At 54.9% G+C, this 21,787-nt stretch overlaps 1 protein-coding gene across 3 annotated transcripts; it reads right to left on the minus strand.

The window, feature by feature from the left end:
* Positions 1-2,558: 2,558 nt before the first annotated feature.
* On the minus strand, positions 2,559-20,440 carry PLA2G4F (phospholipase A2 group IVF). Of its 3 annotated transcripts, none has more exons than XM_004056043.5 (20): positions 20,180-20,440; positions 19,258-19,330; positions 18,049-18,185; positions 17,816-17,944; positions 17,344-17,384; positions 17,024-17,066; positions 16,250-16,316; positions 14,144-14,313; positions 13,909-14,022; positions 13,640-13,677; positions 13,249-13,384; positions 11,156-11,292; positions 10,654-10,876; positions 9,657-9,771; positions 9,296-9,433; positions 9,105-9,212; positions 7,961-8,155; positions 7,489-7,655; positions 6,051-6,237; positions 2,559-5,727 (listed from the first exon to the last, which is right to left on the minus strand). In XM_004056043.5, the coding sequence occupies exons 1-20, from the start codon at positions 20,288-20,290 to the stop codon at positions 5,507-5,509; spliced, it is 2,550 nt and encodes an 849-aa protein (XP_004056091.5). In that variant the 5' UTR covers positions 20,291-20,440; the 3' UTR covers positions 2,559-5,506. The 3 variants fall into 3 exon arrangements, 1 of the variants encoding a protein (XP_004056091.5); XR_008672034.2 differs by lacking the exon at positions 2,559-5,727 and adding an exon at positions 7,022-7,152 and having other exon boundaries at positions 6,151-6,237; XR_008672033.2 differs by lacking the exon at positions 2,559-5,727 and adding an exon at positions 7,022-7,167 and having other exon boundaries at positions 6,151-6,237.
* Positions 20,441-21,787: the final 1,347 nt, after the last annotated feature.

Below are 21,787 nucleotides of genomic sequence, written 5' to 3' on the forward strand. Positions count from 1 at the left end.
ATCCACCCGCCTCGGCCTCCCAAAGTGCTGGGATTACAGGCGTGAGCCACCGCACCTGGCCGTAAGATGACTTTTAATGAGAGCTAAATTTGGAAATAAACCAAATTTCCATCAGCAGGGGAATGGATAAACATTGTGGGATATCCACATACATCCTAGTGAGTTATACTAAGGAAAGAACTACAGACACAGCAACAGGGATGACTCGCAAACGCAAAACATGTTGAGTGAGAGAAGCTGGACACAATGAGTCAAAAAGTCAACAAATTGTAAGTCAAAAAAATTTTAAGTGGTTCAAGGTAATAATTTTTCCACTATACCATTCCATTTGTATGAAACTCTGGAAAAGACAAATCCATTGTGGGAGGAAGCCGATCAGTAGTCACCTGGGGCCAGGAGTGGGGAAACTGACTGGGACGGAACGCAAGATAACATTTTGGGTGATGGAAATGTTCCATATCATGACTGTGGTGGTAGTTACACACGTATATAAATCAGAATTCATTGAACTGTGCACTTACTCTCTTGTACACTTACTGTACACTTAGAATGAATGCGTGCTATTGCATATAAATGATACATCAATGAAATTGACAAGAGGAACCACCAGAATGGTGGAAATAGGATGCATAACATTCAAACCAGCAGAGGGGAAAAGAAAAAAATCAAACCAGAAAGCAGGAAGGCGGGGGAGAAAGACGAAGCACGGCAAACAGAAAACAAGTGTGTCTCAAGCCCCAGGACTTGCTTTGAAACCCAGTGATGGTAAAATAAATGGAGAGGTTGGGGTGGGGAGTGAAAGGAGACCTGGGGCACGGCACAGTGTTTCCTGGTACCCAAGATGGAACTGAAAATCTATAGGCCCTTAGAGGACTTAAGATGCCTCCAGGAAATTCTGGCAGTGTTCAGGGACCCGAAGAGAGGACAGGAGGACAAGGACAGCAGAAGCGCTGAGGCCAGAGGGAGGAAGGAAAAGCAAGAAGGGGCTTCAACGGTACCAACCCGAACTAGACGATGCACAAGCAAGGGCCACCTGGACCCTCCTGTGGAAGCTTCAGCCACCATGGTCCAGAAGAGCCCAGTGGGGGTGGTAGGATGACAAAGATGCCCTGCAGTAGACCAAGCAGAGCCAGGCCAGGTATCAGGCATTTAAAGCTCCCCAGGTGAATTCAATGTGCAGCCCAGGTGAGATCCATCACTCTGGGGTCAAAGGATAAAGAGCCACGAGGACTTGTGAATGCCAGCAAATCAGCCAGAGCCTCTCTCAAGAGCACCTGCCTGCCTCTCCCCACCCGGGTGGCCCCCCTTCTGGGTAGCTCCCCATCCCTTCTCTTCCTTACTCATATTTTCCTCCCCTTTGTCTCTTCCTCTTTCTCCAACTTCGCCTCCTTTTACCACTTACTTTGCCAAAGCTCCCCACCTAGTGTTGGTAGACTTTTAAAACAGTGGCCTTTATTACATATTTATACAGATGGTCCCCAACTGAATGGTTTGACTTACAATTTTTTGACTTTCGAATGGGTTGAGATGTAACCCCATTTTAAGTCGAAAAGCAACTGTACATCTTTTTCAAAACCAAGACCTAAATCTTACTAAAGTAACTGGCTTTTTAACATAGTGAGTCATTCACCGCTTAATATTTCCTATGCCTCAGCTTTCCTAATAGGAAAAAAAAAATCAGTCCCCAGCCCTGACCTCTAGTGGTTAACAGCCTCCCTGACTCCCAGGACAGCCCCCTACAGACCCCTGTCTTTCATGGAGAAAATTCCAGGACTCCTTGCCCCGTTTGTTGGGTGTCCCTGTGGAGTTTTACAGGACAGAGGTGCTAGGGAAAGATAGATTCCTGCAGGGTATGCAGTGTGCCCTGCTTTTCTCCTCTGCAAGAATGGTTTCATCTGAAATGAAGGAAATTTCATTTAAACCCTCAGCTGATTACCACCACCAACTGAGCAATGTTAGCTGCATGGCCTGGGCTCAGAGAAGGCGGGGGTTACCCATGCCCACCAGCCACCTGCCAGTACCTGAGGCCCTTCTCCCAGTGCTGCACCATCCAAGGAATGGAAAGGATACTTGCTTTTTGATTTTCTGCAGGAGATTCTTGTGAATGCCGAGCTGCATCGAAGGAACCAGGGGGCCTGATATTTGAACCAGCCTCTGTCCTCATACTCAGTTGAGGTTGTGGTCCCAGGGCTGCTAGGTCACACAACTCCAAGAGACAAATTCACATCATCAGTTCATGTGAACAAGATCCCCTGAAGTTGTGCAGTGCACAACTTGTGCAGCCCTATGTGACAGGCTTGTGGCCCCCTTTTTCTCTCATGAGGGGCTCTGACAAGTTGATGAATGATGCCCCTGCTCCTGTGTTTCTACCCAGCTTCAAGGGAAACCATGCTTGTTCTTCTGGACAAATCCCTCCAACTCTGTCACCTTCAGGACCTTGAAGCTTATTTCCAGCCATCTCAGACAAGGGTTGGAAGTGAGGTAAGGACTCAGATACCTCCTCACTGAGGAGCGACCCTGGCTGAGCAGTGGATGAAATGTGTACTCAGACACAGGTATGCAGTGTAAGAGCAGCTAGGGGACTACCCAGCTCAAGTGGCCAAAGTGCAGCCCTGAGAAGCTGGAGCTGCTTGCTTTTATTCAGTGCAGGCACAATGCCAAAAGCCTGGAGCAAACACTGGAGGTAATTAACATTTATTGTTCCCCTTTCAGGGAAGGTCATGTCCGTAGATGATCAAAGGTCAGTTCCTGGTCAACAGAAGTAAACAAGCCTGTTTAAGATAAATTCCCCCACACTCCCTTGTACCTACTCCTTGCCCTCTGCCTCAGGGTTATAGAACAAGCTGTCTTTAGCTATTCTCCTCCAAAGCTATGCAGAGCCTTCCAACCTTTCAGAAGGCCTGTTCCTTTCCCTATAGCTTCTCCCACCACTCTGACCAATCTCCTACACTTGTGGCCCCCTTTTTCTTCCCTTGCCTCATGAGGAGCTCTGACAAGTTGATGAATGATGTCCCTGCTCCTGTGTTTCTACCCAGCTTCAAGGGAAATCATGCTTGCTCTTCTGGACAAATCCCTCCAACTCTGTCACCTTCAGGACCCTGAAGCTTACTTCCAGCCATCTCAGATAAGGGTTGGGAATGAGGTAAAGACTCAGATCTCTCCTGAGGAGCAGACATTAAACTGGCCGGGTTACCTTCGGCCCCTCCCCTGGCTTCTTGCTCTGCGTGGCTCCCAGATTCAGTCTTGTTGGAGCCTCCCCATCCCCAGCTGAGATCCTCCCTGCACCTCTGGCCAATATCTGGGCCACAGCACTAGCCCAGCCTCCTGCCCCCTGCTGTCGATCTTGTCCCAGTCTCCTCCCAAACCTTATCTGAGCACAAGTGGCATTGCCTACACTTCTGTGTGAGAAAGTCCCCGCCCACTCTGCACAAGCCCACGTTTGCCTCCTTCACAAGCCTTGCTGGCCTGCGGGGACAGACACTGGCCTCTGCAACCCTGGGGCTGCTGATCACATAGCTGAAGCAGAAACCTTGTTGTAAGCAACTTTTCATGTGTGTGTGTATGCCTTTTTCTTGGGAGAGGGTCTGTGGTTTATATCAGCTCTTCAAAAAGTCCACATGGGTTAAGAATCATGAAAGCATTGCATGCTTTTTTGTGGTTGGTGGGTGATGATCCGTCTCTTAGAATGTAGGTTCCCATTCATTTATCAAATATTTACTGAGCACCTACCGTGTATCAACTGCTGCTCTAGGCACTGCGGATACAGCAGCGAACAAAACAGATGGTAGAATGACTTTCTAGGAGCCAGAGACAGCCTGAGGCTCTAATGGGCACTGAAGAAACACCACAGATTCTAAGTTGTGAACGCTGTGCAGTTCTGAGCTGTGAACCCTATGAAGGTTTTACTAACAAGTTATTGATGACGGCAGGCACAGCAGTGTTGATGACAATGGCCACAGCAGGAGCCAGATAAACTCCCAGATAAACCTCTCACTGCTGAACCAAGGGGAGGGGCCGTGGCCTGTGACAGGCAGCCGTGGTGAGGAGGCAGAGGAGAACTGAGATGTCCCCACCCCATGCCAGCCCAAATAACTGGCTCCCCCAGTCCTCGCAACTCATGCCAGCTGGAGGGCTGCAGGTCCCAGGCCAGGCCAAGACACAGGCTGGGCTCCAGTCACCCTTCCCCAACCTGGAAGCAGAACTAGTCTTTCCAGACTCAGGACAGGTGAGGCTTCCCAACACAGGTGTTCCTGACAGCGTGTCTGTGTGAGAGAGCATGGAGCAGGGGGTGCAGCCAAGAGGGAGCCCCTGGGACAGGGGGCAGAAGGAACAAGGTCTCAAGTGCTGCTGCAGGCTCCTAGGCAGCTCAGCACTGGAGGCATATGCTGCAGAGGCCGTGGCCAGATGGAGAGGGCCTGGCCAGAACAGGGTCTCCTCTTCACAAATCTGAGGGCTGCCCACACTAGAGAGGTTCTAGGTATTTGGAGAGTCCCTGGCGGGTCAGGGGAAATGGAGAAGAGGGAGAGTGAGAAACAAAACTTGCCAAGACCCGTTGGATGCATCTGGGAAAGAGGCAAGAGCCCAGGCGAGACTCCCTCCGCACCGCCCGTGCCTTGGAGTAACCCACCTCTAGGAACTTGCACACCCTCCTGCCCCACATACAGACACACACACACATCCTCTCCCCCTCATGAACAGATGCCCCTTCTAGACACACCCATTAAGCTCCTAGGAATGGTGAGACTATATTTGCATGATGTGGCCACTACACACATGACCAGAGACTGTGGTCCAGGCTCGAAGAGTGAAGCCTGGGTAACTGGCAGGGAGACATGCGCACATCTCCCACCTGGAGCAGCCAGAATGGGCCGTCACCCCACAGGCTTTAGGGTGCTGGGAAGAGAAGGGTGATCTGGGAGGAGGCACAAGGAGACCAGAAGGCAGAAGGAGGGTTAGGATGATGGAGTCAGCGACATAGGCTGGCCACCCACTCAGCCCCTCGTTGTTCTTGATAGCAGTGCATCCAGGAGCTCGAGGTGGGGTTGGGGCTTGGGCCGCTCTGCAGGAAGTGTGGATGAATGCATCTCTGCTTTCCATCTCAGTGTAAGGAGGTCAGCTGGCTTCTCGGTGCCCTCAGCCCCTGTTCTGTGTGGGTCTGAGGACCTGGGCCCTCTGAGGTCCTTCTGTGTCTGGGGTGGGCCCTGTGGCTCACCTGATTCTCTCCACACCCCGCTGTGAAATGAGTGCTGTTCTCTTCTGCCCTACATCCCCAAGAGCCCCTGGAGCCATCTACTGCCCATCTTCTCCAAAAACACACAAGGAGAGCCCTGTCCCAGTCCAAGCTGCAATTCTGCAAGAGCTTTCCGGGGCCTGGGGCACCTCGAGGCAGGTCCTGGAGAGAAGGGAAGCAGATCCTGCACAGAGTCCCCATCGCTCCTCCCTCTACAAGCCCTGACCATGAGCAGTGTGTCTCCTCTCTGTCACAGTCCTCCGCCTCCTGCCTTGGTCAGCCCCCTGCCCTCTCCCGAGCCTGGTGCCGGTCCAGAGCCAGCTGGAGGGCGCACTTCAAGGTCTCCACATTGTTCAGGACGTTGTATCGACTGAGGGCCACCAGCCGATCAAAGTCCTGGGGCTCATAGGTGAAGTTCATCATGCCATAGGGGGTGTCTGGCCTGTTGATGATAAAGTCCCCAAAGGCCTTCTCCTCAGCTGTTTGTCGCTCCACACCTGTGGGTGGGGGAAGCAGAGGAGAGGCCAGGATGGAGCCCTCTGTGGAACTGGCTGGAACAGCCCAGAAGTCTTCCTTGTGCAGGACACCTGGCTGGCTCCATGCAGGCCCTGCTTGGGCCACATCTCAGCTCTCAGACCCCCCAGGAGGGGCTGGCCCCATCTGAACGCTGAGACCCAGGGAGCAGAGGGCCACAGGGGCCAGCTCAGGCCCACCAGGAGGCGTGCTTAGTGACATTCTCCAGGGAACCCACCCTCAGAACAGCGTCCCATCACCATCCCAGGGCTCTGTGGGTCAGTCCCAGGCCTGGAGCTTCCCTTACCTGGGGCCAGGTGTGTGCGGAAGGTACGGTTAACAAGAGGGAAGTGCAGCACAATGGGGGAGCGGGGGTCCTCAGCCTTGGCAAACAGATAGCACTCACGGGCCTCCTCCATGTCCTCAGGGCCCACCTCGATGCTAGGGAAGGGGATTCCTCGGTCCAGGCAGTACTTCTCTGTCATCTTCAAGACCTGAGCAGGAGCAAGCCTCTGACTCTGCCTTTCCTCCACCCTGGCCACTCCCTGCCGCCCTGGACTCACACACACCCAGGCTTCAATGCCAGCTCTGTTTCTGACTAGCTGAGTGACTTCAGGCAGGTGACAGCTCCTTTCTGAGCTGGTTTCTCATGTGTAAAATAAAAAATTTTTAAACTTCCGGCCAGGCATGGTGGCTCATGCCTGTAATCTCAGCACTTTGGGAGGCCGAGGTTGGCAGATCATGAGGTCAAGAGATCAAGACCACCCTGGCCAACATGGTGAAACCCTGTCTCTACTAAAAATACAAAAATTAGCTGGGCATGGTGGTGTGTGCCTATAGTCCCAGCTACTCGGGAGGCTGAGGCAGGAGAATCATTTGAACCTAGGAGGCAGAGGTTGCAGCGAGCCAAGATTGCACCACTGCACTCCAGCCTGGTGACAGAGTGAGACTCCGTCTAAAAAAAAAAAAAGCTCCCCATCCAGTGGTGTTGTGAAGATTAACAATAATCAGTAATGATCAACAATCAATCATCCACTGCCTCAACAGCATTCCACCATGGTCCTCCAGGAACCACCATGGTCTTCCCTTCTCTCACCCCTCTCTGCTCCCTATTAGAAGCTGATGTCAGTTTCACAAGGTTGACACACGACAATTACAGAAGGTCCATGTCAGAAGAGGCTTCATCAATCCCCAGTCAATCCCAGGCTCTCACTGGACCCAGGACAAAGAGGAGACCAAAGAAGGAAGGGCTGCTCCAGCAGCACCACCAGCACCCACATGGGAATGGGGGCGTCCGTCCACCACCCAGCAGAGTTGGAGGGACTTGCTGCAGGGCTTCTGCATCAGAGGGGACCCTCATGGCTCTGTTGTTACCATCGTAACAAAGGGGCCGCAGACTCAGGTCCAAGCTGGAGTGGGGAAATCTGTCATGAACGGGCAGAGTCTAGAACTGGGGGATCTTCTACGGATGAGGCTAGAAGATTCCTGGGGACCCTCTTTGGCCTCCTCTTCCCACGCCCACCATAATCTCAGCAATTCCCCTGCAACTGGGAGACCTGTGCTGCCAACAGCGTTCAGAGGGCAGCCCCCTCACACACAGTGTAGAACCCAGGCTGTCCACAAAGGGCAATCCCCACACACCCAGCCAGTCCCCCTCACCAGAGCCTTCTTTCCCCTCCTCTCCTCCCTCACCCTTTCTGTTCACTCACTGCAGGTGCTCCCCACATCCCTGCCTCCCAGCTCACCTCAAAAGGGGCTTCCAAGGAATAGTCAAAGGACAGAATGAGGTCCACTGCTCTCTGAGGCAGCAGAGCCAGTGGGAACGGAGAGTTGATGGCAAAGCCTCCGTCCACCAGGTACAGGCAGTCCCGCATGGGGGTGAGCTGGTTGGGGAAGGCGTCCGGGTGTGTGTCTGCAAGGAACCAACGTGTACGCACAGGGACGAATGCAGTTACTCTTGCTAGCAACCGCTTCTGTATTTGCATTCACATTTGCCTTCTCTCTGTAGAGCTCTCTCTGACAGCCATGGAGACTCCTGCCCCAAGCCCTTGGCCCTGCCTTCCAACTTCCAGCAGTATTTAGAGTCACTCTGCATCAGCCCATAGGCAGCAGGAGACCACACCTCAACCCCCAGCCCAAAGCCAGCACTGGCTCCAGTGAGCCAGAGGCGCAGGCAGGAAGGGAAGCCCCCCATCTCCCACCCAAGGCAGCACCCACCTTTCCAGGCCACGAACTCCCTGCCAGCCACATAGTCCTTGTGCAAGCAGAGACCCCGGGTGAAGTTAAAGCTCTGGGCGGAAGTGAAGCGGGAGGTGAATATGTCCAGCACAGCCTGGGAGAAGGGCCCCTGCGGGGTGAGGAGCCTCGTTCGCAGCCTCGAGGGGTTGTGCAGCTGAGGCTTCTGGCAGTCGTCTAGACAGGGGTGGGACAGTGAAATAGAGGGAGAAGTAGCATCCTCTTTTGCCCAGTGGTCCTTATAGTTCAGGGGTGCCCCTCCCCAACAGTGAGCCCTCCCCACATCCCTCCTCCTCCCTGACCCCACCTCCCAAGCCTCTGACCAATGCTTCATTGAACCACTTTGAAACGACTTTATCTTTTGTATCCTCTATGTTTTGAAAACTGGCTACAGCATTGTATTTACTAAATAATAATTTATCTTCCACCCTTCCGAAAATAAAGTTTGAGTCTACAGCTTCCAATCAGAACTTCGTCCATTAAACACTGACTGAGCAATTACTATGCCCAGCACTGCACTAGGCATGAGGGCTGCGAAGGTGAACGGGACCTGCCCTGGCCCTCCCAGGTGCACGGCCTACTTGTGGGGGAAAGTCACATAAAGAGAGAATAAATGATGACAATGCTCCGGGGTAAGGACGACGACAGGGATGTGCACATGGTCCTAGGGGACCACAGTAGTAAGATTCTCAGGCATCCTGGAGGGATGGAGTGGAAAAGGGATGTCTGTGAAAACGACATCTGAGCTGAACTGAAGAACAGAGCAAAAGTGATCCAGGGGAGAAAAGCGGGAAGGGTGCTCTGCACCGTGGGGCCCCCATGAGCCATTTAAGGACCAGGCTGAAGAGGAGCCACTGAAGAGGGGCAGACAGAGTATCAACCCAATACCCAGTAGTCCTGCACCAAGTGGACCTAATTGGATCCCAGAACAGAGAACTCAGAGGTGTGGCTTGATCACACCTCTGGGCACCTAGACACCCTAAGCTAGAAGTCATTTCCTCAGGACTTCCCCGAATCCAGTGGGACAGCCAAGTCCTTCTCTGTCCCCTCCCTCATTCTTCTTGTCTCTGCCAGGGCCCTGTTGCTGGAATGTGGTGTGGGAGGGGCTCGGGGTCACTACCCTCACCTGTGATATTCACACTGCCTCTGTACCACTCCAGGAAGCTGAGGCCCGAGCCGGCGGTCTTTAGGAAGATCTCATCCAGGCTGGTGGCAAAGGCGCTGCCCCACATACCTAAGGAGACAGGCAGAGCCCCACCCCATGTCAGGGCCTGGCCCCGGCACCTGCCTGTCCCCAGCCCTCCAGCCTTGACTCACCTTGCAGGTAACAGATCCGGGGTTCAGGCTGGAGCTGCAGCAATCGTCCCATAAAGAGTTCTGAGCCGAAGAGCTCGGTGGGAACATAAGCCCCGTACTTGGGGAAGCCAACCTCATAGGGCGTGAACTCGCACCACTCTAGGGGCCCGAGTGAAGGGAAAGTCACCAGGGGCTTCCCACCACGGTGCTTGTGCCCAAGCAGGAATCTTAGCCTTGACAATGACGGGAAGAAGCAGCAGCCCCGCTGTGCTCCAAGGTGCCTGTGTGCAACCACCTCCTCTGGGTACCCTGATCACCCTGGCCTCTCACCTCCTCCTCCCCACCTCCTCTACCTCCTTCCTTCGTCTCCACACCCAGGCACCTGCAAAATCTTCCCCACTCAAGTTGGTGCGGACGTTGACGCTGGTGTAAATGGGGTAAGGGTTCTGACCCTGGCGGACCGCCTCCTGTTGGTCAGACAGCTTGGCAGGGTTCTCCTGGGCAGGAAAGAAGGGAGGCAGCTTGGCCTTTCAGGAGTTCCATTCCCCATCCCCGTGGCCTGGGGCCGGCACCCTGCAGGGTGTGGCGTGCCCACAAGAGAGGCTTTGGGTCGCCAAGGCTAGTGCTGTAAGGACAGCCCTCTGAGGGACAGGCTTCAGGCCGCAGCCAAGGGGAGCCCACTGTGGGTCTGTACAATTCCAGGGACTATGGGAACACCCTCCCTCCTTCTTTACTATTCAAAACAGCGTATCAGAACACCAGGGAGTCAGGGTGACATGGTTAAAGGAATCCTTGAAAAGCCAGTCCAATTTCTTTAAAAAATAAATTACTAGAAAACGTGTATTATTTACTTAGAAATGAGAAATCACTTGTGATATCCACCCACAACCGATCTCCACACACGGGGTGGTGGGGAGCAGCTCCGAATCTTATCGCCTGGAACTGCAGCTGGGTCTGAAGTTCCAGGAGCAGCCAGGCGGAGTGAGTTATGGCGGAATTGGCTGAGAAGTGGGTGTGGTGCTGGGCCTCACTTCCAAGTGTGGGCTGAAATCACTTTCAAAACATCCTGAGACCAACTAAAATCACTCTCTCTGGAAGGGGGGCCAAGGCATGGGTGTGTTTGAAAAGCTATGCCGGTGATTCTAATATGCACCCAGAGCTGAGCGCTGCGGGCCAGGCTCCTCCTCCCCAGGGGTTAGGAGCTAGGGAGGCAAAATGGTACCAGCCCACCCTGGAGTCACACTCCTGGCCCCAGGGGAGCCGAGAGCTCAGGAGCAGCTTTGTAAATCAGATCTTAGCCTGAGGGATGAGGCAGAAGCAAAGGGCGGGTGGAAGGAGTGGAGAGGAGCCTATGTATTTCCTTCTGGCTCTTCTCTCACCTCCTGGTACAGGAAATACTCAACAAGGAGGCCCCAGAGGTCGATGAGGGACACGCTGTGGCCACTGCGCTCCCGGACCCCCAGTTCCTGAGTGTAGTACTGTAGCCGCTCCGTGGACAAAGCTCCCATCTTACTGCTGCAGACGTGAACCTGGGCACGCTCAATGGGGCCCTGCAAGGCCACCTGGGACCAGACTGGGTCCCTGTAGAGTGTGGAGATGCACCTGGGGATTGGAGGTGTGCCTGAGTCAGGGGCAGGAGAGCACAGCCACGGGAGAGAGGGGTGCAGAGTCTGTGAGTGGCCCTCCACCCCCACCACTTGCACTGCTGCCCTGCAAACAACCCAACTCAGAGGGGCGCTTGGGACTCAGCCTCTTCCTGCCCCTCCTAACACCCTTGGAGGCAGGATCCCAGCCCCTCAGGGACTCCTTAAGATCACCAGGTCACAACCCCACACTTTGTGGGGTCTCCTTTACCCTGTGCCCTGCCCCCACCTCACTTACCAGGTAGACCCAGAGACCCCACTCAGGTAGGTCACAGTGTCTAGAAGGCCGAGCTCCTGCAACCCTGCCAGGCTGCCGTACAGAGAAGACATGGCTCGGGTTCCACCCCCGGAACCCAACACAGCCACTACAGGCACCTGGGTACAATAATAACAAGGATAACGACTCCGACTACCACCGTCATTTACGTATTACTGCCTATACAAGTAGGACATTATTCTAAGAGTCTTACACGTATTATCTCATTGAATCCTCACAGCAACCCAATGAGAACCCCATTTTCGGCCGGGCACAGTGGCTCACGCCTGTAATCCCAGCACTTTGGGAGGCCGAGGCGGGCGGATCATGAGGTCAGGAGATTGAGACCACGGTGAAACCCCGTCTCTACTAAAACTACAAAAAAATTAGCCGGGCATGGTGGCGGGCACCTGCCTGTAGTCCCAGCTATCTGGAGGCTGAGGCAGGAGAACGGCGTGAACCCGGGAGGCGGAGCTTGCAGTGAGCTGAAATTTCGCCACTGCACTCCAGCCTGGGCGACAGAGCAAGACTCCGTCTCAAAAAAAAAAAAAAGAGAGAACCCCATTTTCCAGATGTTGAAACTGAGGCATGGGAAGGTTAAATAATGTGCCCAAGATCATACAGTTATTAAGTGATGAGCTCTCACACCTAAGCAGTATGGCTCCAGAGATAGCCCTTAACCATTCGACCTGGAAGATATAGACCTGGAAGGTACATCTGATTCCCCAAAATCAGCTACAGCAGGTTCCTCTCAACCGTGGCACTCTCGATATTCTTGACCAGGTAGCTCTTTGCTGTGGGGACTGTCCTGTGTGTTGTAGGATGTTTAGCAGCATTTCTGGCCCCCTCTACCCAGTAGAAGTCAGCAGCCTCCCTCCACCTCCCCTTTCCCCAGCAGCAACAATGAAATCGATCTATACACATGGACAAATGTCCCCAGGGGTGCGGTGGGGAGGAACTAAATTGTCCCCCGTTGAGCACCACTGAGCTAAAGTGACAAAGGCCAGCAAGGAGCCTAGACCTGCCCCCAGGCACCAAAGGTGCCCAGAGGTTTTAAGGTCTCAGGATCGGAGGTGCCTGAGGGGTCAGAGTCCATGCTTTTGGTTGCTTAGCTTTCCCAGTAAGATTTGGCTCATTCCACTCTGGATTTTTGTTCTTTTCCCTGTTCTCTTTTCGTCTCCTGTCTTGAAAAAATGCTCCCTGGCCACTGCTCACAGAAGGCGCTGTCGCTTCGGAGTGCTGGATGAGACAGAGCAGACACCTAGCGCAGAGAGGGCATACATATTGCCCCAATGAACGATCTAGGCTTGTCAGCGCTGGGCCACAGTGACAGCGTCTCCTGAGGACTCAGGCAGCCTGGAGGAAGCCGGCAGCCTATTCCTGATCCCCTGTAAGTCCCTCTCTCAGCACGCCTTTCCTCCCCTGTGCCTCCCGGCCACAGGCTGGCTGTCTCTATACCCAGAGGATCCCAGGGACCCCCCAACCTCCACATCCCTTTGATCACGTTAAGGACTCAACTGTCCCCCTCCAAATTCCTGTGTTGAAGCCCTAACCCCCAATGTGACAGTATTTGGAAACAGGGCCTACAAGGAGGTAATAAAGGTGAAGTGAGTAAGGGTAGAGCCTTCAACTGATAGGACTGGGGTCCTTAGAAGAGGAGGAGACCCCAAGGCGCACACTCTGCACACATGCACAGAGGAAGGGCCACATGAGGACACGGCAAGACAGCTCCACTAGGAAGAGGAGAGGGGCCCCAGCAGAAACCAACCCTGATGATGACACCTTCATCTCAGACTTCCAGCCCCCAGAACTGAGAGAAAAGTCATTTCTGTCATTTAAGCCACCTCGTCTGTGGGGTTCTGTTACGGCAACCCACACAGACCAAGACATCCAGCTTTGGCCAGGACTGTTCGGCCCTAGTCCCATATGGGGTCCTAGCTCTGCCGATGGTGCCCACAGCTCAGGCAAACAGGCCAACCTCCTCTGGCCCCTCTTAGCCATGCTGGTCCTCTCAAGGGAAGAGGCTTGATTTAGTCCTAGAGGCTCTGGGGTCCAGCTCCTCCTCCATTCCGTACCTGGCCACTGTCCGGAGCCTCACTCAATCCCAGCACTTGCTGCAGGGCCTTGGACACGACCTGCTTCCTCCTGTCCAGAAACTCCTGCTCCCCGTCACAGAGGTCAAAGCCAAGGCGTAGGTCTAGGTCCCCGGAGCTGCCTCAAGTGGGGTGAGGTGGCAGTGGGGGGTTCTGGGTGACTGTCCAGTGGAGGAGAGCCTTGGGCCCAGCCCAGGTCTTTCACAGGAGCAGGTACAAGGGATCTGCCCACCAGCACCAGAACTAGGGAGGGAAAAGTGTCATCCCCACCCCACGGCCTGAGCTTCTTGGGCAAGAGAATGGAGCACGTTGGGGTATGTCCCCGCACTTCGAGCCCAGCCCCAAGAGGCCTTCTGCCTGGAGTCCCACTCACCTCATTTCCACCTTCATGCTCAGAGCCACCTCCTGGCCCTGAAAGACACAGCAGCCCCAACCCCGAGTTCTCTGAGCAGGATTCTCCCAGGGAAATGGCTCCCCCACCTGCAGCCCCTGCGGCCCTGCGATCTCTGGCCCGATGTGGACATCATAACTGACCTCTGGACTGACCTGATCCAGCCACCCTCTTTGGTCCCTCCTCCAGACCTCTCTTGGTGGTCAGAGAGAGCAGGCAGGGGTCCCTCTGGCACCCAGACAGAGCCTTACCTCCCCGAGGGCCACAGAACACTGTTCCTCCTGGCCTAGGGGCAGAGAGGAGAGCAGGATGCCCCCCTCGCCCAGCTTGCTGGTCTGAGCCTCCAGCTCCGCGCTGGGGCCACTCTGTGGAAAAGAAAACACCCAAGAAGCTCTCCAGCAGGGAAGAAAAGTCTCCCCCAACGTGGCCCTGGAACGCCGGTCTAGGCTGAGTTGGATCTACCGACCATCCTGGCGGCACACTCACCTGCACAGCTGCCAGCAGCTCCATCAGCTCCACGTGTAGCCTGGAGCTCAGCACTGGGTTCACGTGGAAGGTAAAGGTGGGTGGGAGGCCTGGCTCTGTGGGAGGCTGCAGGGGCAAGAGCTGTGGCTTCTCGTAGGCCCCAGGCACTGCCAGCTGGAGCTGCCTAGAGCCTGAGAGCAGAGGGCCCAGGTGGGTGTGCAGGTGAGGGGGTGGGTCTGTGTCTGTGCGGCTTATGCTGGCAGCGCCCCAGCAGCAACCCCTCCCTTCTCTTCCCCTAGGAAATGCCAGCTCCTATCGCCCTGCTCTCTCTTGAGCACTGCTCATAGAGAAAGCCTCCGGAAGGACTCTTGGGTCCTCTAGCCTGCCCTGGTCAGAACTGGGACTCGGGAAGGGTGGGAAGCACACAAATGCCTGGAGGGGAAGGCAGGGAGCGGGGAGGGAGAGGGGCCCTGCCCAGAGCCTGCGGGGCTGATGATTTGAGATGATTCTATGTTTATCGTAAGAATGAGCAGTTTTCAGGCAGTGGTTTCCCGCTTGCCCCACTTCAGCCTCTTTACTCATTGTGTTGGAGGTTTGTGGCCCAAGAGAAAACCAGTAGGCTGCAAGTAGTTCTGGCCTTTGTTTCCAAGTGTAGAACGTTGGGAGAGGAAGGTTTGTAGAACATTGGGAGAGGAAGGTTTGTAGAGGCGGGAGGAGGAAGAATGGGATGCGTGGGTACAGAGAGATGCACATCCTGGAGAAGCGGCGGAGGGCTAGCCCAGACTGGAAGATGAGGCCCAGGCTGGGAGGAGTGAGGGGGTGGGCTTGTGGGCTCCGGAGCTCCCTGCCAAGCTCCCCAGCAGCTTTCTGGGGAGGAGGCCAGACGCCAGGGAGAAATGGCTGCACATGACATCTGGGCAGAGGGGGCCGCAGACAGCCTCCCAGGAATCCCAGCCCCTAACACAACATGGAAGCAACAGAGACCCAAAGTATGCGAGGACAGCAGACACTGAGGGATGAGAGGTCCAGAGGAGTCCCTGCCCTACAGCCCCTCCTTGCACTAGATGAGGCCCGGAGACTCGACATGACCAAGCATGGGGAGGGAATTCAAGAAAATAAGGAAAGTGATATTTTATTCATGCCAAGGCCTATGGACTGAGATGGAGACGTGCTATTCATAAGAAGAAACCATATAATCCGTGGTTGAGAGAAGCGGAGTGTCACCGACCTGGGTTTGACCCTGGCTCTACTACTTACTGGCTGTGTGCCCGTGAGCAAGTGTCTTCTTTGGGCCTCAGTCTCATGAATTAGAGGATACTGATTGTGCCTGCTTTACAGGGTTGTTAGGAGGATTATAAGACACATTAAAATGCTTAGCCCAGGGCCTGCCTCAGAGTAAGCGCTCAGGGTTCCCTGGGCAGGACTCATCCTGCAGGCTCAGGCTGTCAGCACTGGAAGGGGCCTTTGCTGTCACACAGCCACTGCTGCTATCCCACATCTGGACTCCCCTGCCTGGGTGGCTGCCCTCTGTGGCACTGGGTTTGACAACCCCAGTTCTTCATTTCCCCTGTATTCTCATTCTGCCATGTGACTTCAGCTCCTCCCGCTAAAGAGGCCAACTATATACCCTGCCCTGCAGCTTTGAGTTCAACCCTGTTTTGGCCAATAACATGTTAGGTAGTGGCCAGGCTGTGACCAGGCTTAACAAGCGCTTGCTCAGTTGGGCTTGCTCTCTTTTTCCTCTGCTGATGCCTTGAGAACATGCCCAGGCTAATGGGCATGTCACAGGAGGCAGAGGAGAGACGCATGGCACAGGGCTGGGCCACCCCCGCCAAGCCCAGCCCAGCTGACCGCCAGTTGTGTGAGCCGAATAAATGCTGCTTGTATGCCACTGAGATCATGTGAGTGTTTGTTGTAGAGCAATAGTTGGGAGGATACAACCTCTTTGCTCGAACACTTCCAGGGACAGGTTGTTCACTGCCTCCAGTGAACAATCCATCCCATCATTAGTCGGCTTTGAGCAATGAAAACTTTAAGAACTTCCTGCCCCAGACCCACCTCCTTGATATCAGTAGTTCCAACCCCAGGAGAGAAGGCAAAAGACCCAAAGCCGCTGAGCAGACTCACCGTACTCTTCCCGTGGGGCTGTCCCATCTCCCCGGAGCGTGCCCTGGATTCTCAGACAGGGGTGAGCCTGAGGAAAGCAGAGGCCTGTGGGAGCCAGACAGCCCACGGCCCCAGCCAGGATGGAGAGAGGGAGGAGTGCCTAGGGCAGGGTCCGGGAAACAGCCATGGCCCCAGCCAGGATGGAGGGAGGGAGGACTTCCTGGGGCAGGGTCTAGGAAACAGCCCTCCCAGGACCTGGGCCTCACGGGTAGGAATCTTTTGCAGCAGCCCAAGGTCATACCTAGCCCCTCTCCCCAGACTCAGAGGAAGTGGGTGCTGGTGGGAAAGGGGGAGGAGTTGAGGGGCCATGACAGTGGCTGCTCCGGTGGTCTCAGCAGCCAGAGGCCCAAGTGAGTAACGTGCTGTGTGGGAGTAGGAGGCTGGGGTCCTGGGCTGTCCACCAAGTGCCTGGCAGCTTCTTGTCCTTCCCCTCTGGAGGTGCCTCCCTAGCATGTCTCCCCTCCGAGGAGGGCTTGGGTGTCCCCTCTGGAGGTGCCTCCCTAGCATGTCTCCCCTCCGAGGAGGGCTTGGGTGTCCCCTCTGGAGGTGCCTCCCTAGCATGTCTCCCCTCCGAGGAGGGCTTGGGTGTCCCCTCTGGAGGTGCCTCCCTAGCATGTCTCCCTTCTGAGGAGGGATTGGGTGTCCTTCAGAGGCAAGTGGGCCTGATGGGCCCCGTCACGGGTTCCTCACTGCCCCCCAGCCCAGAACAGCGCCAAGCTCGCCTTCCCCACTCACCACCAGAACCCCGTTGGTGATGACTTCAGATGCAGGCACCTGGCTGCAAAGGATGAGGAATACATGGGGAATACATCTGGCCCCATCATGATGGCCTCTACAATCATAATGTGACTGAAGCAGCGGGCAGAGCATGAGGAGCACAGCAGGGTTTGGGGTGGGGCGAGCCTGCCGTCCAACATGCAGATGGGTGTCAAGACCAGACCATCGCCTCCAGGCCAGGCCTGCAAGGCCAGTGCAGGACATGGTGACTGGCACCTAGGAGCTGCCCTGACTCAAATCTCTGAGTCTCTGAGGGTGTTGGCTCTATGAGAACTCACCTCTTCTCCAGAACAAATTCCACCTGCAGCTCTTGTGAATCCTACGTGGAGGGGGAGGGAGCACCAATTTTTTCAAGGCTCCAAAAGCCTCCAGAGCTGTTCCTGCCTGCCAGCCCTGCTTGGCTCCAGGGGCTAGAAGGGGAGACTGGCATTGTGGCTTGTCATGGACGTAGGAGGGGCAGTGGTATCTCCATGGAGAGCCTCATTTATTCCAAAATATGTGTCAGGCGCTGTTCTAGACATTGAGAATTCAGCTGTGACTGAGGCAACACACAGCCCTCAAGGAGCTCATATTTTGGTTTCATGCAAGGAAGATGTATTAGAGGGAAACCTTTATAGGGTCAGGGCTGCGGGGTGGAGGAAGGTCTGCCTTGGAGGCTTGGCCTGTGCTGACCAGAGCCCCCTCTTTGGTGGCCCTGTGCTGGGCCTCCCCTCCTCCAGCTGGGCTCTCCGCCAGCACTGGTGGGCTCACCTGGTGGTTGAGTGGGAAGGTGTGTTTGTGAGGTTGGCCACACTTGAGGCTTCTCAGGTCAAACAGGAGCAGAGAGAGCTGGTCGCTGCCCAGGATGTCCTTGTCATAGAGGGTGAGCTCCAGGACGTTCTGGGGACAGGGCAGGCAGGAGGTCCGAGCATGAGGTAGGACAGGAGGGTAGCTGCCTGAGGAGTTCCCCTCCGTCCGCGGCCTGGCCCCTGGCTGGCCCTCACCTTCACAGCACCATGGATCTGGTAGTGGAAGGTCTCATTCCACTCGGGGTCACTGCAGTTGGCCACTATCCTAGTCTGGGCAGGGCTTGGGGACGCCGTGGGCAGCCACAGTTGCACATAGCAGTCAGCTTTGGACACTGCAGGTAGGACAGGGAGGGGCCAGGGCCTCAAGCTCTCATTGCTGAAAAGGTTTCCTGGGGGAGGCTAGGGCAGAAGGGGAAGGAGCAGAGTGGGGAGGGGAAGCCGCCCACGTGGCATGGTGGGGTGAGGAGATGGAGGGAGAGCCTTGATGTCTTTCACTCCATCTTGATTCCACACACCTCCCATTCACCTGAACAGAAATCCTGCGGCAGCCAGTTGGAAAGATCCCATGGCAGCACAGACCATTAATTCCAGCTACTGCCTGATTCAGGCAGTAAAATCCCCTCCCTGTGTGGGCACTGGCATGGAAAGCTCCCTGAGAGCGCGTGCTGACTTGTAGCCACAGCGGGCCTCACACTGTCACCCAGGGCGGCACTCCCAGGCACAGGGAGGAGGCCGAGTCTGCACAGCTGTCCCCTCCAGCCCTGCCTGCCCTCACCTCCATGGTCAGCACCAGTCCCTCCACCTACTCCACACACACACGCTCACACACACACTCTTGCACTCATGCACGCACACGTGTGTAGTACTCTCACACTGGCACACACACACGTATACACACACTCGTACTCAGTCACACACACTGGCACTCACTGTCATGTATACAGACACACATACACAACACGCACACACACGTATACACACACACGCACTCACGTTCACACACACTCGCACTCACACATATATACACTTCCACTCACACACTCCTACATGTGTATACACACTCACAGTCACACACTTGCACTCACACACTCACACACACTTGCACGCATGTATATACACACTCGTGTTCCCACACACTCACACTCACATGTTTACACCACATATACACGCACTCACACACACGTATACACATGTACTCACACTTGCACTCACACATACTTGCACGATGCCTACACACGTATACTCACACACGTATACACACATGCACTCTCACTTGTACTCACCCATGTATACTCTTACACACACACACACACACTCTCTCTCTCTCTCTCTGCCAGCCTGAGCTGAGCTCTGAGGAAGCCGCAGGGAAAGGACAGAGAGAAGGGTGGAGATGGGGTCACTCACGCAGGTCTGCGCCCCGGATGTTTGTGGCCCTCAGCACCTTCACCTGGAGGTCATAGTATGGGTAGGTTTCCCGCTGCAATAACAGAACTCCAGGGACTCAGTCAGCTAGTGTGAGCCTGGTCCCTTGCCCCATTGTTCCCCTTGTCCCATCATGGAGCAGCAACCTGGCATAGGGTCACTGACATCTCTGTGCCGGGGAGCAGGGAGACCTTGGCGGGGCCCAGGCATTGGGAGTTCAGCACCTTCGTGATGTGTCTGGACCCTGGAACCCATCAGGTCTGGGTTCAAATCTAAATCCAGCACGGACTCACTGAACAAACGATGGCTGTCACGCACCACACACCTGCAGCTCCCCTCAGACCCTCGCACCCCCACTCTAGCTTGGGAGCAGCTGTGAGAGCTGTGCTAATGTTGTGCTTGAGAAGATTAAATATTAAAAGAGAAAACTGTGACACCCCCTCCCTTGCTTGCTCCCTGACAGAGGCTCAAAGACCGTCTAGGAGGCAGCGAGCAGGTGAGTGGAAGCCGAGCGTCACCGGCCGGCCGGTACCGGTCTGACGAGTCACCGAGCAGATTGCAGCTGGGCTTAGGAGAGATAACATCAGCATGCTGCCTACTGGGAGGGAAACTCTTCCCTCACAACCCCACCAGCTCCGTGGACTCTACAGCCAGGCTCGCGCATCCTTGGCGAAAGCCAACCCACCCCAGACAAGTGTCAAGTGAACTAACCCTCCATTTCCTAATCGGAGGGAGCTATTTTTAAGAGCCAAGGTCTAATTTAAGCTCTGCCAGGTCATCTAGAATAAACAGGTCCCACCCCAACTCAAAACCCAGGGCTGGGGCTGGTCTCAGTCTTCACAGGGCACTGCAGCTCCCAGGACTCCCCCAGTCCGAGTTTCCCAGGTAATCTCAGGTACGTTACCCGCCAGTGCCTCCACAGAGGGCCCCTCTTCTCTCTCTTCTGAAGCAGCACTGCCCCCAGGAGGGGCAGCATCTTGTCTGCCAGCCACCTTGGCCAGAGTGCCCAAAGCATGGCTGGGCAGCCCGGGCCCCAGCAGGGAACCCTGCCTGCGCTCCTCTGGTTGCACAAACTGCTGGCTCAGGTGTGACAGGCAGCACTGAGTTGGGAGGGTGGAGCTGCCTGCTCTGCAGAGGACTCAGGCTGGATGGCCTGCTGGAGGTGGAGTTTGACATGCTCCAGGAAGTGACTGGAGCTTAATTTCCCCAGGCAGGAGGCAGCTCAGTCCCTCTCCAAGAGACTCCTGGGGTCTCTGGTTAGCACTCTTGTTCCCAAACCCAGCCCCCTGGTTATCACTGGGCTGTTTGTGAAAAATAGACACCGGAGCTATTTCCAACAAGACCTCTAGGTGAAGCTGGCACAGCTGGCCCAGAGACCAGCTGGCAAGTGCAAATCAGGGAAAAGTCTCCTCCAGCTGTGGAAAAGGCCTGAAACTAGCCACCCTTCAAGTCCCACCTTCCCTGCGGCTCTTGAGCTGAAGCCTAGAAATCTCTGCTTCAGTGTTTCATCTGGGATCAAAGATGTTTCTCTCTATATATATATTTTATAATTATACTTTAAGTTCTACGGTACATGTGCACAATGTGCAGGTTTGTTGCATGTGTATACATGTGCCATGTTGGTGGGCTGCACCCATTAACTCGTCATTTACATTAGGTATTTCTCCTAATGCTATCCCTCCCCCATACCCCCCGCCCCCCGACATGCCCCGGTGTGTGATGTTCCCCACCCTGTGTCTAAGTGTTCTCATTGTTCAATTCCCACCTATGAGTGAGAACATGCAGTGTTTGGTTTTCTGTCCTTGCGATAGTTTGCTCAGAATGATGGTTTCCAGCTTCATCCATGTCCCTACAAAGGACATGAACTCATCAAAGATGTTTCTAATCTCTCCTGACCACCCTCATTAATAAGCCAAACACCAAGAGCCTGGTGGGTGCCAGACCTGTGCTAGGCCCAGAAACGCCAAGGTGACAGAGGTGAGGCGGGCCCATCCACATCCTGGAGAAATTCAGTCTCATGACTCCCTGTGGCTTCGGCCCAGGCTCGCTTCCTGGGTCAGTGTACAGTGTCCAGGTACAGATAGGCATATGGGCAGGGGGTTATAAATAAGGACAGGTCAAACAAGTCTACCTATCCTTCAGCGACCAGATATACAGGCTTTTTAGCATTCTCTTTGGCCATCGTAGGCCTTAGGCTGCAGATGGATGTGATGTTCGCTCTTCTGTGGACCACAACCATCAAAGTGGCTGAGACAGGCACAGTCTCCAGGAAGAGTGAGGATCTCGGGGGCCGTGAACTGTGGGAGGGAGAGAATTTCTGTCCCTCAACTAAGATTCAGTCATCTCCACTCTTCCCAAGGCCTAGAGTCGCAGACTGAAAAATACAACGTCCAAAAAAGATGTGATTCAACTCCAAAATGAACCGAATGGGCAAGTTCAGACCAGAAACTCCCCCCACAAAAGGAATGTGTGACTGCCAGTGACCAGGCCCCAAAGAAGGGCCTGTTTCTGC

Source organism: Gorilla gorilla, chromosome 16 (assembly GCF_029281585.2).
Source record: "Gorilla gorilla gorilla isolate KB3781 chromosome 16, NHGRI_mGorGor1-v2.1_pri, whole genome shotgun sequence".
In the NCBI taxonomy this organism is placed as follows: Eukaryota; Metazoa; Chordata; class Mammalia; order Primates; family Hominidae; genus Gorilla; species Gorilla gorilla.

Excerpts from the sequence above, each read along its gene's own strand:
- PLA2G4F (XM_004056043.5), bottom strand. The coding sequence starts at position 20,290 with ATGCTTTGGGCACTCTGGCCAAGGTGGCTGGCAGACAAGATGCTGCCC. Across the intron at positions 19,331-20,179 it reads CTCTGTGGAGGCACTGGCGG|CGGGAAACCTACCCATACTA; the intron begins GTAACGTACCTG and ends CTGTTATTGCAG. Across the intron at positions 16,317-17,023 it reads TCACCAACGGGGTTCTGGTG|GCTCACCCCTGTCTGAGAAT; the intron begins GTGAGTGGGGAA and ends TGCTTTCCTCAG.